The sequence below is a fragment of the Sinocyclocheilus anshuiensis genome, unplaced genomic scaffold (genome assembly GCF_001515605.1).
Source record: "Sinocyclocheilus anshuiensis isolate Anshui unplaced genomic scaffold, SAMN03320099.WGS_v1.1 scaffold2218, whole genome shotgun sequence".
NCBI lineage: Eukaryota > Metazoa > Chordata > Actinopteri > Cypriniformes > Cyprinidae > Sinocyclocheilus > Sinocyclocheilus anshuiensis.
The window spans coordinates 266,881-283,154 of NW_015558568.1; the positions used below are offsets into that span (position 1 = coordinate 266,881).

General features: G+C 36.8%; 1 protein-coding gene and 1 long non-coding RNA gene across 2 annotated transcripts in view; one reads left to right on the forward strand and one right to left on the reverse strand.

The window, feature by feature from the left end:
• The window catches only part of LOC107679531 (glucose-6-phosphate translocase-like), a 9,798-nt gene extending 7,184 nt beyond the window's left edge, over window positions 1–2,614 (reverse strand). Inside the window, exons 1-2 of the mRNA XM_016475111.1 lie at window positions 2,558–2,614; window positions 1,406–1,839 (exon numbers count right to left, since the gene is read on the reverse strand). Of these exons, the coding sequence (XP_016330597.1) occupies window positions 1,406–1,553 (148 nt within the window). The 5' untranslated portion in view covers window positions 1,554–1,839; window positions 2,558–2,614. The remainder of the gene's footprint in view (window positions 1–1,405; window positions 1,840–2,557) is intronic.
• An 8,978-nt stretch (window positions 2,615–11,592) lies between these two features.
• Window positions 11,593–15,899, forward strand: LOC107679532 (uncharacterized). The gene is made up of 3 exons (XR_001633063.1): window positions 11,593–11,866; window positions 14,021–14,166; window positions 15,889–15,899. It is a non-coding gene; the product is annotated as an uncharacterized LOC107679532 (long non-coding RNA).
• Window positions 15,900–16,274: the final 375 nt, after the last annotated feature.

The window sequence follows — 16,274 nt, forward strand, 5'->3', positions numbered from 1 at the left end:
TTTTTTCTCCATGAAATGTATGAAATCCCAGCATATACGCTCCCGATAAATATTTGTTATTAAAGCATCAACATTCACAGAACACTGTTATTTTTAACTAAAGCAAGCGGCTCAGACATATCAGTTAATCGCAATCTCTGTTATAACACAATAAATATATGCAAAATGAATCTTTCATAATGTCTACAATTCGTGTGTTATAATGAGAGGATTCGTGAGCATGCAAATTTCAGCACTGCATTGCTCAATGCTGCAAACACGTATAGCCTAAATAGAAAGTCTGCATACGCTTGCACCTGTTAATCGTTTATATTTTATATTAGTTCATGTTGCTTTTGTGCAATAGATGAATAACAATATATTTGTTTTAGATATTTTATGTTTAGATATTTCTATTTTGCGGGAGTCCCGTAAACCATTTTATTCTCCCGCATCCCGCACACACACGAGTGTCTACCCGCACCAGCACTTGCTCATCTTGTCCCGCGCTGCACTCTGTTGCGTCGGGTCTCGCTGGAGCAGGTCTCTAATCCACTGGCACTTGACTCCACAGTGCGTGTGCTACATCTGTTTTACAATCTCTAGATTATAAAACAGTGCATTCTGTCAGCAATGTAACGCGGCAGTAACGTATAGAGACCTCGGCTTTGTACCTATACTCTAATTACTATTTTGAAAATTATAACGCGTTAAATTACTCCGTTACTAAAAAAAGTAATCAAATTACAGTAACGCGTTACTAAGTAATGCCTTACTGCCCAACACTGATTATTAATGCCTTACTGCCCAACAGTGTACATGCAAGTAATGCGAGTTACGTAATCAGATTACGTTTTTCAAGTAACTAGTAAAGTAACGCATTACTTTTTAATTTACAAGAGAATATCTGAGTTAATTAGTTACTTTTTTAGGGAGTAACGCAATATTGTAATGCATTACTTTTAAAAGTAACTTTCCCCAACACTGCTGCCCAACACTGATTATAACTAAGACTTGATTTATTTGATAAAAAAATACAGTAAAACAGTTATATTGTGAACTGTTTTCTCTTTCAATATATTTTAAAATGTAATTTATTCCTGTGATGGAAAAGCTGAATTTTCAGCATCATTACTCCAGTCTTCAGTGCCGCAAGATCCTTCAGAAATCATTCTAATATGTTGATTTGGTTCTCAAAAAACATTTATTATTATTATTATTATCAATGTTGAAAACAGTTGTGCTGCATAATATTTTTTGTGGAAACTGAAATATTTTTCAAGATTCTGTGGGGTTTTTTTAAATACCAATTTTTGTAGCACAAATGTCTTGCCGAATAAGTATTAATTACTGAATAAGTATTTAATTTTAAAAAACGTATCTGATCCCAAACTTTTGTTATGTGCAGAACACACAACACACTCACCAAGCTCTTCTTTATCCAGATCAATCTCCTCCATCACTGATGGCATCAGAAAGGAGAAAGTCTTTCGGTTGAAGTAATACAGCATGTACCCCACAAACATTGAGATGAATATAACTGTGCGGTAATATCCATAACCTGCTGCTCCCATGATTGCAGTTGTGAAATTATTAATAAATACAAGCAAAAAATGTCAAATAAAAGACAATTTAAAAAAAGGCTGCAATATCAAGGCCAAAAAGTGTGCTGGATGAAAATCTTTCAGTCCTGAAAACCAGTTTTCTCCAGATTAAACTTTACAAACTTTGAAAAACTGATCCAAAGGTCTAATTAATTTCATCTGACTTCTAAGGAGGGTATTTTCAGCTCTCCAGGTTCCTTAAAGTTGCATGGGTGACATGCAGCCTCTCTTCGGCCGTCATTCACTGATGATGTTCCTGAAAAACATCTCAGAGTCAGTTTACTTTGCTGGCTATGCGCACAACTTGCTGTGAAGTTGGCCTGCATCCAAACACATCTGAGCAAAAACAAAGCATCAGCACTATTCAGACATTCAAAACAAATCACTCCAGACTGGAGTTCCATGAAAAGGTTATCCACACTTTCTACAGACCTCCTGCAGTCTAAATGTTAAAGAGATACTTGAGTGGGCATGGTGGTGCTTGTGAGGGGGATTTGAACAGCTATATGACTTTGAAACATGATGCAGGTGTCAAGGGAACGTCTCTTGCAAGAATGCCAAGACACCAGATAAAAATAACGTTACACGCTTGCTTCGTATTGCAGGTGGACACATGCGCTCTTATTGCAAGAACTGATTAAACCGACGACTGTTGTGTTAATAATAATAATAATAATAAAGCTATAAAAGAGATATGTTTGATCTGCCCTTGACATCGCGAGCGAGCACGCACTGGTCCCCGCACAAGAATATAAAAACGCAAAACCGCGCGATGACGTCACTGCGTCAAAACAGCGAACGTAGTAACAACACCGAGTCTGACCTCTACAACAAGCGTCCTCAGTACCACCGTGGAGACTAAGCGTGTTATGTCATGCTAAGATACACAGCGATAATTCTCGACATATACATTTTGTTTAGACAGCTTAATGTTTCTTTACTGTTTTATATATAAGGATAAATGAATAAAATACCTCCGACAGTTCGGGCTTCTCGTTCAAAATCCTCGCTATTGCAGGAGCTCCTTCTCTAATCTCTGTTTTGATTGGCTGCCAACCTGTCATTTATGGCGCGGTGGGCGGGCTTTAGACTTCTTGCGGTCCTCAGTGGCATAAACTTTTGCTGTAATATTTACTGCATTTGTGGAGTAGTTTTAAATTTGCTCGAAAATTACAGCATTTCAAGAGAGAAATTAAAGTACCAGATGTATAAGTATTGAATTGCTGGACTGAATTGAAATGAACTTCTGAGTTGAACTTGGAGTGAGAATTTCCAGTTTGGGGGGTTTGGTTGGGGATATATGTCACTCCTGAAACTTTGCTGCATGTACAGGGTATGAGGCTTTTGGTCCTGTTAGATTATATGTAGCGTAGAAAGCAAGCAAATAGCGCTTGCATATAATCACTAAAAATCTGTCACTCACTTCACTTTATCACAATCTTACAATGTACCGTTATAATCAGTGAATTATCTCTTACATCACGTCTACACTTTATTACAATGAGAAGATTCGCGAGCATGCAGGAAAAAATCCGGCGTTTAGATATGGGCGAATTCTGACTAACTTGAACACAATGGCCAATCACAGGTGAAATCATCAGATATCCCTTACCAAAAAGTAGTATACTTCAAGTTTATTTTATTAAATATACTTAAGTAAAGTTCAAGTATATTTTTAAGTATACTTTATGTAGTAAGTATAAAAATATCAGTGTACTAGTAGTATACTTGTAAGTGTACTATTTCAATACAATGAAATAAACAAGATTTTGAACAAAAAGCTGAAAAAAGATTATTAATTGGATTCAGAATGATAATCAAAACGTAGATGGAGTCGATCAACACCCCAAAGCTTGACAGTCATTATTACCTCTTCATAGGTCGACATTTTATTCTATAATGTTACATAGTTTTGATACCGTTTTATGTCTGATGATCGTGTTAGATTACATGTGGAAGCATCTGTTGTTTCGGTTTCTTCTTCACTTGTGTTTTTGGAGTAGATCAACACACCAAAGCTTGACAGTCATTATTACCTATTCATGGGTCGACCTTTTATTCCATAACGTTGCACAGTTTTGATGCTGTTTTATGTCTGATGATCGTGTTAGAATACATGTGGAAGCATCTGTTGTTTTGGTTTCTTCTTCTCTTGTGTTTTGGAAATTCTGTACAGAAGATGTGTACTACCATATAACAATGAAAACACGGATTCTCGGGGCACAAGTATAGCTCAAATATATTTAGACTTTTTCCTAAGCATAAGTCAAGTATACTTAAATGTCATTTTAAGTATATTTCTGAGAAGTACATAAAATTAGACTGAAAGTATACTTTCCTATTTTTTTAGTTTAAAAGAAGTATACTAATAGCACACTTGAATAAACTTCTTTTTCGTAAGGGATGTCTTGGCTACATCGCTCAATGCTACAAAACAGGAACACGTTGTAAATAGAAACCCTTGACGCTTTCCAGAGCGCGAACACAAATACGCACTGGAGCCTTTACCAAATCTGCTTCGCCAATATCCTATTATTACAGTTTTAACTGAGGGTGCTTTTGACCGCGTGAGAAAATAGACGTGTGGCGTGAGAACAGTGTCAATTGCGTAAGTCTCAAGCTAAATGCGTGAGAGTTGGCAGCCCTGTGCGGTTACATTAATTTTAAGGTTTTACTGGAACATTTACATTAATTTATCGAATAATTTAGAAACAAGACCTACATGTCCAATGGTGCTAAAGCAAATATGTGGCCCATCATTGCACTACAACCACAAGATGGCGCACTTAGAATGTATTATGCCGTGTCTTGTCTTGATATTAATAGACCGAATGATAACCTTCAGAGACCATCTAGTTCAAAATAGATTAAATAATTCAATCGTAGATTAAAGATTTGTGAAGCCTGTCCTTCAATCTTAAATTTCAATGTCATATGTTTTTGACATGTCACATTTTTATTGGTGCAAGCTGTCACATGTTTTTTAAATGTTGTAATTTCGTCCAATTTACTATTTTGAATTTCTGTTTCATTTCTAATGTTGAGTCAAATTAATTGTTTTGTTTCACAGTTGTTTCACAGTTTAAATTTCTGCTGAAAAGCATATATTAAACAATTTAGTTATCTTAAATTCTAATTAATTTAAATTATTATAGGCTAACTAAATTATTAGTTATTCAATGGCAGGTTCCCATTGCCCTATAGTGTTAAAATGGTGAAAACATGCCCTAGCTGCTTGTTAGATTCATTCTTTGGACGTTTATTTTATTTGTGATTTATTCTGTCAGCAATTCCAGCGGTGTTCCGTTGCAGCGCAGGCCTATGAGAATGAATGAGCAGATCAAAGCATTCTCAGCTTTATTCAGGAAGAGAAGTCATATTTATAAAGGAAAGGAAAGGGCGTGACGTGTGGCCCATACTCGAAATTTGTGCCCTGCATTTCACCCATCCAAGTGCACACACACACACACACACACACTCTTCTCTTGTGTTTTGGAAATTCTGTACAGAAGATGTGTACTACCATATAACAATGAAAACACGGATTCTCGGGGCACAAGTATAGCTCAAATATATTTAGACTTTTTCCTAAGCATAAGTCAAGTATACTTAAATGTCATTTTAAGTATATTTCTGAGAAGTACATAAAATTAGACTGAAAGTATACTTTCCTATTTTTTTAGTTTAAAAGAAGTATACTAATAGCACACTTGAATAAACTTCTTTTTCGTAAGGGATGTCTTGGCTACATCGCTCAATGCTACAAAACAGGAACACGTTGTAAATAGAAACCCTTGACGCTTTCCAGAGCGCGAACACAAATACGCACTGGAGCCTTTACCAAATCTGCTTATTTTATTTGTGATTTATTCTGTCAGCAATTCCAGCGGTGTTCCGTTGCAGCGCAGGCCTGTGAGAATGAATGAGCAGATCAAAGCATTCTCAGCTTTATTCATGAAGAGAAGTCATATCTATAAAGGAAAGGAAAGGGTGTGACGTGTGGCCCATACTCGAAATTTGTGCCCTGCATTTCACCCATCCAAGTGCACACACACACACACAGCAGTGAGTAGCGAACACACACACACCGTAAATACACAACCAGAGCAGTGGGCAGCCATTTTTGCTGCTGCGCCATTAGGAGTTCCTTGCTCAAGGGTCTCACCTCAGTCTAAGGTATTGAGGGTGGAAGAGAGCACTGGTCACCTACAATTCCTGCCAGTACCGAGACTCGAACCCACAACCATTGGGTTACAAGTCTGACTCTAACCATTAGGCCACACCTGCCCCCATTGTTATATAAACAATGCCAGCCCAGAAGTCCCAGACATCCAGACAGGATGAGAGAGAGAGAGACGTCACTTCCTGTTTGTTGCTGCCGTGTGTTTTGAGTTTGAGCTCCATCAAGTTAATTCTTTGTCGTCTAATTTTTTTTATCTTAAAATCAATTTTATACACCATAATTTTCGTTTCTATAACGTGTGAATATATCCCCTATCGTATTCTACAACAAAAACAATCAGAGCGCCTAATCTGTATTGTTAAAAGCGCTATATAAATAAAGGTGACTTGACTTGACTTGACATCCAATCAAAGTATTCAGAAGTTACACATTATGAAAAGGAAATATAGTTACTAATAGTTACAGTTACTAATTATAAGATACAAAAAAGATGTTCTAAGTGAGTATGTGTCTGTCTAGATGTCTAGCGGTTAGTTTCTCAGCCAAATTTGCTCAGCACAGTGTGTCTGTGAAAAGAGGAAATACATGAAGTATCTAATTAAGAAATAATGAGACAAGAGAGTGAAGTCTTGAAATAATATTAACAATGGGCACTTTGAAAATGAATGGCGATGTGGAATTAATAGCTCATTCTGATCAGATAGGGAACTTGACTGAGTCAGTGCAGCTGCTTGTGAAAGTGGCCATTGTCAATGTGAAGGGGCATGCAACAGGAGATTCAGACAAAGAGGAAATGGCCGATGTAGCTGCAAAAGAAGCTGCTAAAAAACAATGTACAAAGAAAATTGTAAATGCAGAAGTTGCTATGATGACACACATAGCCAGTTTGCCTGACAGTGACATTGGAATATTTCATACCATCAGAGGCTGACTTGAATTTTTGGCATCAAACGATTGTCAGCCAGACAAGCAAGGAATTATTAGGGACCCTGAAGGGAAAATAGCCTGGCCAAAATTGACACTCGTGTGTCATTATCATGGTCTGTCACACGCTAGTGCTGCAAAGACAGCACAGGCTGTCAGTGCCTTATAGGCCTATTGCATAGCAGATGTCTACAAGACAACTAAATTGGTTTGGACTCATGTTCAATCTGCACAAAGACCACCATCCATTAACCAATAAGTCATTCAGCCTTACACTGTGTCTACACCGGATGCGAGTGGCGTGGCGCAACACGAAAAAATACTATAGAACCCAATATAATCAGTGATGCTGTCTACACTGGATGCGGCACGACACGACATGACAAATCCCCGACAGTAAACTGCTGCCTAGTTCTATTTATGACACAAAAAATTCAAATGATTTGCAACGGTCGCTTTGTCGCGTCCAGTGTAGACAGACTTTAGCTGTTGCGGCGCTCTGAGCGACACAACTGTCGCATCGAGTGTAGACATGGTGTTACCATTCCCTGAAACCCCATTGCAAGAATTCATATCCTGAGAATGAATAAAAGTCAAAACGGCTTGCCATATTGCAACATTTTAACACACATGCCACCGGTCCAAAATTGTAAATATATGTTAGTGATCATTGTCAGATTTACAAAGTGGCCAGAAGCTTTCCCATGTTCAGCGGAGGGTGTGAAAACAATGGTTAAAGTTTTATGTAAAGAAATTATACCAAGATTTCGGATACCAAATATGAAAGTAACTGTCACCGCTGGGGTTAGGCTACTGACAGAATAAATAACTGATAAAATAAACTTCCAAAGAATTAATCAAACAACTCTGGGGGCTCGTCCGTGTACCTGATTACAGACTACATGATGAAAATTGTAGTTAGTAAGGTAGATTACTCATCTTAAACCGAGAACACACTACACGATTGTTATGCCGATTATGAATGTAATTTGGTCTTGAGGACGCATCATGCCCAGTCTGACCGGGTCGGTTTTAGTTGGGCTCAGTCGCTGTTTGCAGTCAGCAGAAAAAGTCATATAGTGTGTGGTGTCTAAAGATTATAATCTTAGAATTTAAAAAAACAAGTCGTTGCCAGTTCTTTTCACAAAGATTTTTTTTTTAGACATGTTTAATATTTGCGACTGACACCAGCAATTGTATATGCTGCTATGCAGTGGAGATGTGCCCACTGTCAAACATTTTTCATCGTTAATTTTGTAATTTTGTCAAAATATTTTTATTGATTACACATCTTGTTGTGATGTTTTTTTATTCCACAGTGTAGCATTGCATGTTAAATGATTTTAGACTGTGTGTGTTTTTTCTGCTCCAGTCGTTGGAAACAGTCTTTAAGTGTGTTCAGTCTTATGTTTCAGTCCTGTAGTGTGTCCCAAGCTTTATGTATTCAGACTGCTTTTTAGATTACTTTTTACCTAAAGGCTGGGATACATGACACAACTTTTAAACCATAAAAAAGTAGTCTGCAGTCTGATAATGAGTATTTTATTATTCAATATAATCCATTATAATTTTATAATGTAATATAAATATATTTACAAGTAATCCGTTTTTGGAATCTGATTACGTAATCCAGATTACATGTAATCAGTTACTACCCAGCACTGAAAATAAACATGTACCCTGTGAAATATCCACTGGAGTAAAATGTGGGACCACTAGCCCTGGTGTCTCAAAATTTCAGTGATAATGTCTAAGAGGTTGTTAAATTACCCTCACTTTTAAAACACAGCACAAAGTTCACTAGCTTTCTGACATGCTGTTTAGATTTTAACAGACAAATGTCATAGGAAACACTTAGAAGAAAATTGCAGTTCAAGTGACAGTATAATGCCTAATGTCTCTATAATGGATCTGTCCACCCACGGAAATGTTCAGAAATCGTCATCTCCATGTTTAACTCGTTATGTGTGTTTGTGCATGTGTGTGTGAGTGAGACAGACAGAGAGGTCTTTGTGTGATTTGTCAGGGCATTTTCAGCTTCAGTATTTGCACTACTTTTGAATCAGACTGGAGTAGGGAGGAAATCTCATATTGAAACACTACACATAAGTATGATAGAGAGGGAGAACAGAAGAGAGGAGCAGTGTCAGTAAGAACCGCCTGTAGTTCGTACCAGCGATCTACTGCCAGATTTGTTCCCTCTGTTGCCATAGCAACAGTCATTATGCATAATTTCAGTTTGTAGAGTTAATATTCAGGAACTGGTACTATATCTGTACCTGTAGTATCATGGTAAACAATGGTTCACAAATGTTCTTTATTATGGGACTAAAATCTGAAAGTGCAGGTGAAAAAGTAAAATCTCGCTGTCTGATTTCCATCTCAGTCTACTTTGATTGACTGATTTTAACCTCAGTCTAATTTCATTGACTCCTCTTGTCTGATCTCATTGTCTGATTTTACTTTCTGATATCCAGCTTTATGATTTCACTGTCTGACAGTCTGATTTCACCATCTGATCTCCACCTCAGTCTGATTTTAGTGTCTAATTTCCAGCTCAGTTTGACTTTACTGTCTGATATTGAACTGACTCTGATTTAACTCTATGATTTCTTCCTCAGTCTGATTTTGCAGTTTGATCTCCACCTCTTTCTACGTTTCTACTTCAGTCTGATTCCATTATCTGATATCCACCTCAGTCTGATTTTACTTTATGGCAGTCAGTTTTCACTAACTGGTTTTTACTTCAGTCAGTTTTACGCCTGATTTTACTGTTTTATCTCAATTTCAGTTTGATTTCAATGTCTGATTTCCACCTCAGTCTGATATTTCGCAGTGATGTACACCCCAATCTGATTTCACTTTCTGATACTCAGCTTTAATATTTCATTGTCTGATAGTCTGATTTCATTGTCTTATCTCCACCTCAGTATAATATCAATGTCTGATTTCCAGCCCAGTTTGACTTTACTCTCTGGTATCAACCTGAGTCTGTTTTCACTGACAGTTTGATTTGCCTCTCTGATTTCCTCCTCAGTCTGATCTCCACATCTGTCTGATTTCTACCTCAGTCTGATTCCATTTTCTGATATCCACCTCATTCTGATTTCACTTTCTGACTGTCCGACTACCTGATTTTCACCTGAGTTACACATTGGTCTGATTTCACAATTTTATCTTCATTTTAGTTTGATTTCAATATCTGACTTCCACTTCATTCTAATATCTCACTCTGATCTACACCCCAGTTTGGTTTCACCATCTGATCTCATCCTATTTTAAATGTCTGATTTCCAGCCCAGTTTGATTTCACTCTCTCATTTCCATCTCGGTCTGATTTTGCAGTCTAATCTCCACTGCTGTCTGATTTTTACTTCAGTCTGATTCCATTGTCTCATAGCCAACTTCAGCTTGCTTTTACATTCTGACAGTCTGACTTTACACCTTAATATCCACCCAGTTTGATTTGCATCTCAGTTTAACTTCACTGTCTGATATCCACCTCATTCTAATTTCACTGTCTGACAGTCTGATTTCACTCCATTATTTTCACATAAGTCTGATTTCATTGTGTGATCCCCACCTGAGTCTGATTTCACTGTGTGATCCCCACCTGAGTCTGATTTCACTGTGTGATCGCCACCTGAGTCTGATTTCACTGTGTGATTGCCACCTGAGTCCTTCAGTGTCTTCACCTTTTCAGTGTCTTCACCTTGGTCTGATATCTAACTCTGATCTACACCCCAGTCTGACTCTGATATCCAGCTATATAAGTTCACTGTCTACAGTCTGATTTTACCATCTGATCTCCAAATCAGGCTGATTTTAATGTCTGATTTCCTGCTCAGTTTGACCTTACTGTCTGATGTCAACCCAAGTCTGATTTCACTCGCTTATTTCCACCTAAGTCTGATCCCCACCTCTGTCTAATTTCACAGTCTCATCTGATTTCATTGTCTTGTCTTCACCTTGATCTCCCTCTGATCTGCAGCCTAGTCTGACTCTGCTTTCTGATATCTAACTATATAAGTTCACTGTCTGATCTCCACCTCTGTCAGATTTTAATGTCTGATTTCCAGTTCGATTTGATTTCATTCTCTGATTTCCATCTCAGTCTGATCTCCACCGCTGTCTGATTTTTTACCTCAATCTGATTCCATTGCCTCATAGCCAACTTCAGCCTGATTTTACGTTCTGACAGTCTTACTTTACACCTTAATATCCACCCCAGTTTGACTTCACTGTCTGATATCCGCCTCAGTCTAATTTCACTGCTGACAGTCTGATTTCACTCCCTTGTTTCCACATAAGTCTGATTTCATCGTGTGATCCCCACCTGAGTCTGATTTCACTGTCTCATCTCCACCGGACTCTGATTTCAGTGTCTTGTCTTCACTTCAATCTGATATCTCACTCTGATCTACACTCCAGTCTGATATCTTGCTTTCTGATATCCAGCTATATGAGTTAATTGTCTACAGTCTGATTTCACCATCTGATCTCCACCTCAGTCTGATTTTAATGTCTGATTTCCAGCTCAGTTTGACCTTACTGTCTGATGTCACCCCGAGTCTGAATTCACTCTCTGATATCGACCTCAGTTTGATTTCACTGTCCGATTTCCATCTGTCTGGTTTCACTTCAGTTCAGTCTGATTTTGCTGTCTCATTGCTGTGTGTCCTCTTTTAAACTCAGCCTCTCTGCAGTAATTGAGACAGACCATGGCAGCTTTACTCATGTGGGATGATCTGATAGGTGAGAATTAGACATTGTGTGATGATCAAGAGGAAAACCCACACTTCACAGCATCTCAGAACCATCTCAGAACCCTAATGGATAAAACAAAGCCTCATTCTTAAGGTAATGTTATTGTATTTCTCATGTTTTAAGAATTTCAGTTGGTGACGTTGTTGATGAGTGCCCTTTGTCTCCGCTGCCATCTCCCATCAGCATCCACAATTGCAGACTTTGTTTTCTGAATGAGAGGACGCATTCTTCCAAAGGGATGACCTCTCTTCTCCCTGCTGGCCCTGGCACTGCTGACACCAGCCCAGCAGCCGTCTCTCCCTCCATATTTGATTGTCTTTTCTCTCTCAAAGGCCCCCAGCCGGAAATCTGACTGATACACAGAGTGTGTAAATTATTGTGTCAAGGCAACGAGAGAAAGATGGAACATGTAAGTATAGCTGGCTTTAAATCTTTTAAATTTTCTCTAGAGCAGATGCTGATATGCGTTCATCTTAAATGTGAAAGTGTGAGATTTATAGTGTTTAAATGTTTTATTGTCACAGTTTTAAAAACTGGAAAGGATCGTTTTAAAATTCACAGATGCTTTTTTATGCAAGCTTGAGATTGTTCTGAATATATGGAGCTTCAGCTTTCGCTGACAGCCAATTTTAGCAACACAACCATATCTCCCTCGGGACACAGCCGAGACAAGTGTGAGGCACCAAGCAGTGCTGCCTTTTTATTGGTTGTTGAAATGTTTGTCTAAACAGTATGAAGTGAATCTGGGCTGCTTGCATAAGACACTGGGACAGACAGGGTGATTAGGATGCTTAGGAAGTATCTTAAAGACTGAATCATTGATGTGGAAGAGAATGTAAAGGATTCATGAGTTTCTGTTATTTGACTGTTTTGGAGAACATTATAAATTAATCTCATAAAAACATTTTCATTTTCATAACAAATAAGCACATTCACCCACAAACTGATTTTTTAATTTGTTTAATTTTTATTAATTTATATTCTAAATTATTTGTTGTAAATTTATATTAAATTAATATTGTCAAAAATGTGTAAATTCTAGAAGTTAGCATATTATAATTTGTTAAATATTTAACATGTGCCATGATGCAGGTTTGCTGACCAGATATACTTCACTCAGTGTATATACTTTGACTCCAGTCTAAATTCCTGGCAGCGCTTATTATTTTGTGACTTACTGAGGCACACAATGGTTTGACCCAAATCTAACATCCAAATTATTGACACAGAGAGAGAGAGAGTGTGTGTGTGTGTGTGTGCGTGTCTGTGTGTTTACATCTGGGATTTCAGAGCTCACCTATTTCTAAACAGAATTCTCTGTTCATCTTCCTGTTTGATGCAGTGTGTGTCTTTAATGCCAAACATTCTGCATAAATTGTCATGAAGTCATATGCTGACCAGGAATACATACTTAATATAATAAGTTAATTTAGATTCTAGAACATAGATTCTCTATGGGGTTCAGGTCTGGTGAGTTTGCTGGCCAGTAATTTGGATGAAAGCTATTGAGAAACTTAAGTTTAAATGAATTCATTGATTGAAATATCAGGAAATATCAGGAATGAATCAATGAAAAATTTTTTTCCAGGCCTGTAAAAATGGCCACAGTTATGCTCTAAAACAGTGGTTCTCAATTCATACAACTGCTCTGCACATTTTGTATGCTACTCTTATCACTTCAGACATTTGTTCCATTCGACCCTAAATGCCCTGTGAAGTGGACTTCACATGATATTCTGCCATGATTCCATTTCCAAGGGCATTGATTGCATTCAAAGGGCATTAAAGTGTGCAAGTCGTTTGTGTGTGTGAAGATGCTGTAGGCAGTGGCGTTGCGCAAATCCGTGAATGAATGTTCCGAAGTGAGGTAAACTTCAACGGATTTCCTGTGTTCAGGGAGTAGGGAGCAATGAACACTGTGTAGGGACAATGTCAATTGGAACACAGTTCATGCATGGAGCTCTCTTCTAACGAGCTGGTTATCTGAATCAGGGCCCGTATTCACAAAACAATTTATCTTACCACTAAGAGTTCTCCAAAATAGAGGTAGATGTTTTTAACTAAGAGTGTTCTCTTAAAACCTACTCACAAAGCTGCTGAGACAAACTTTTACTAACACAGCAAAATCAGCAGTGTACTATTTGCAGTGTTAAAAGTTATTAATGTCCTAAATGTTTCCAGATATACAAAGTTAGGTTTTAATGGAGAACGATATGTCTGCATCTGTCTGTATTTTCTATTCACATTATAAATAACATGGATAAATTAATAGTAAGATGAATTGTAAACATGTCTTAAAATCTATTCTAGTGTGTCACACTTCATTTTAAGATGCCTTATTACTCATGTTACTCAGGTTTTGTGGCTATTAACTTTAACAGTCATTTAATTGACCCTAGAATGAAGGATGTGAATATAAATAATTTTGTGATTTGACACCCATGTATTATAGACAGCTTTCAGCATACTCAAAATTGGGGGTAATCAGAATTATTTTATGATATTTACAGTCCTAATTTAAATTGAATTACTGAATTGTTTTTTTGTAATCCTTTTTCAATAGAATTGGCCCAGACTCCTGCAGTGCCAAGAGAAGAAAGCCCCTCTCATAAGATTGCAAACTGTCTGATGACACTGTTCTTCTGAGTGATGGAAGCCCTTCAAGAAAGAAGCAGAATACTGAAGATGAAGCTAGAACTGTGAGTCTGTGTCATTTGTTATTCTATGTGCAGTACAATTTTTAAAACACACAAATTAATATGAAAAATTAAAGTGTTACTAGGTCAGCCACACAATATCTGCCTATGTTCACACCTGGAATTTACTAATTATTATTTTATAATATTTAAATCTGCAAAACGTTAAAGGGTTAGTTGACCCATATTTGACGCAACATATTTTCGGACGCACGCTCTCTGTCCGCTGGTGGGAGTGTGCTCACCTGTGTAGGGCCGTATGAAATCCGTTTTATTTTTTCCCAAACTCTGCTTAATGTCTTTTTCCAAATTCAGCTTTTTCCGTTTTAATTTTTCTGGATTCCGCTTTTTCTGTTTTCATTTTTCTGGACTCCTTTTTAATGGTTAAACTAAATGTTATTAATCAAAAAGCATGTCTAATTAATTAAAATCATGAAACTTGTACAATTTCACATCAATTTATTAAAAGTTAAAAAAACTGCATGCTTAGGGCCCTATGAAATGTTTTTTTTTTTCTCACCATATGTTTTATCGTTACCAAATTCTCTGTTTTAGCATGTCTGATCATTTGAATGCATAAAAATAACTTAATTTATTCAAATTTATTCTTAAAATAGCCTTATGAAATGTTTTTTTTTTTCCTCATAAATTCTGTGTTGTATATTTAAATTTTTCTGGTTATCAGATGAAGGCATAATACATTAATTTCATTCATCTTTTAATTATTGAAAATTAATCAAACTTTATTTTTTGACAAAGGGGATTTACTATTAAAATATTTACTTTATTAAAACATTTATTCAAATTTACTATAAAACATGGAAGAAATGCTGTGTGATTATTCCTTAAAAATTTAAGTTTTATAATTTTAGTAGTAGCACTAATAGTATTAGTAATATTATGTACATTCTACTGAACAATATCTCTGGCACAGTGTCTTCAAGTTAAACCGAACTTTTATTTTGACGGGTTGTCGTGAATACCTTTAAATATCTGTGTGATATGAGGCTAGTTTTACTCAAATGAAACTGTAAAATGCTCATGAGTTCATGTATTTATGTCCTCATTTAGTGAGACGGCAGACTCTTGATTTTATGTCTGATCTTGTACACCATATAATAGTGTTTTTTTTTTTTTTTGCACAGAAAAGAATACTTTATTAATAACACTTAAAGGAATTAAAACAACGCCAGGGCCCGTATTCACAAAACATCTTAAGGCTAAAAGTAGCTTATAACTCGCCGATTTAGGAGAAAATCTTAAAAATAATGGGCGTGTCAGTCCTAAACTTAGGACTCCTACATTTTTGTTCTAAGAGTATTTCACAAAGCGTTTTAGCATTAAAACTAGCTCCTAAATCTGTGAAACATTAGGAGTAGTGAAGAGGACTCCTAAGTCACTAAGACCAAATCTGAACTATTTTAAAATGGCTGTTTCCAGCAATCTGCCTCGGAACGTAAACATTTTAGAAACATTTGATGATAATGAGCTTTTAAAAAGGTATCGGCTTTGGTTTGGAGGTTATCCCAACTCCAAATTTTTGATTATATCCTTAATATATTGCTGTTCTCACGTCCAGTTTGGTTTTCTTTTATGTTTGCATGTCTTATATCAGCCATGATTATTCTACTCTGTTAATTAAAAGGCTGTTTATATTTTTATATTGACTAATTATTTACGAGAAGCATACATATAAGAGGCTGACAATTAGCTGAATATATACTTGTTTAATTAGTGACACTTAGCCTGCATTTTAAAATCTTTATTTGAATGTGGCAATTAACATTTTTTATTTTAAAACCTTTATTTGTCCTCATTTGTAAGTTGCTTTGGATAAAAGCATCTGCTAAATGACTAAATGTAAATGTTATTTTGTCTCCACAGAGGAGCCGCAGCTGAGACACGTGGAGAAAGATGTGTTGATTCCTAAGTTGATGCGGGAGAAAGCCAAAGAGAGATGCGCTCAACATGTGGACGGTATGAATCTCAGCTGCTGAACACATACAGTGTAGTCTCATCAAGCCTCCCATAAGATAAAATGTTTTGTGAATACGGGCCCAGGGGTGTTAAATATCCCATAGTGTAAAACTTGAACAACAATAGCAAGTGTAACACTCGCAG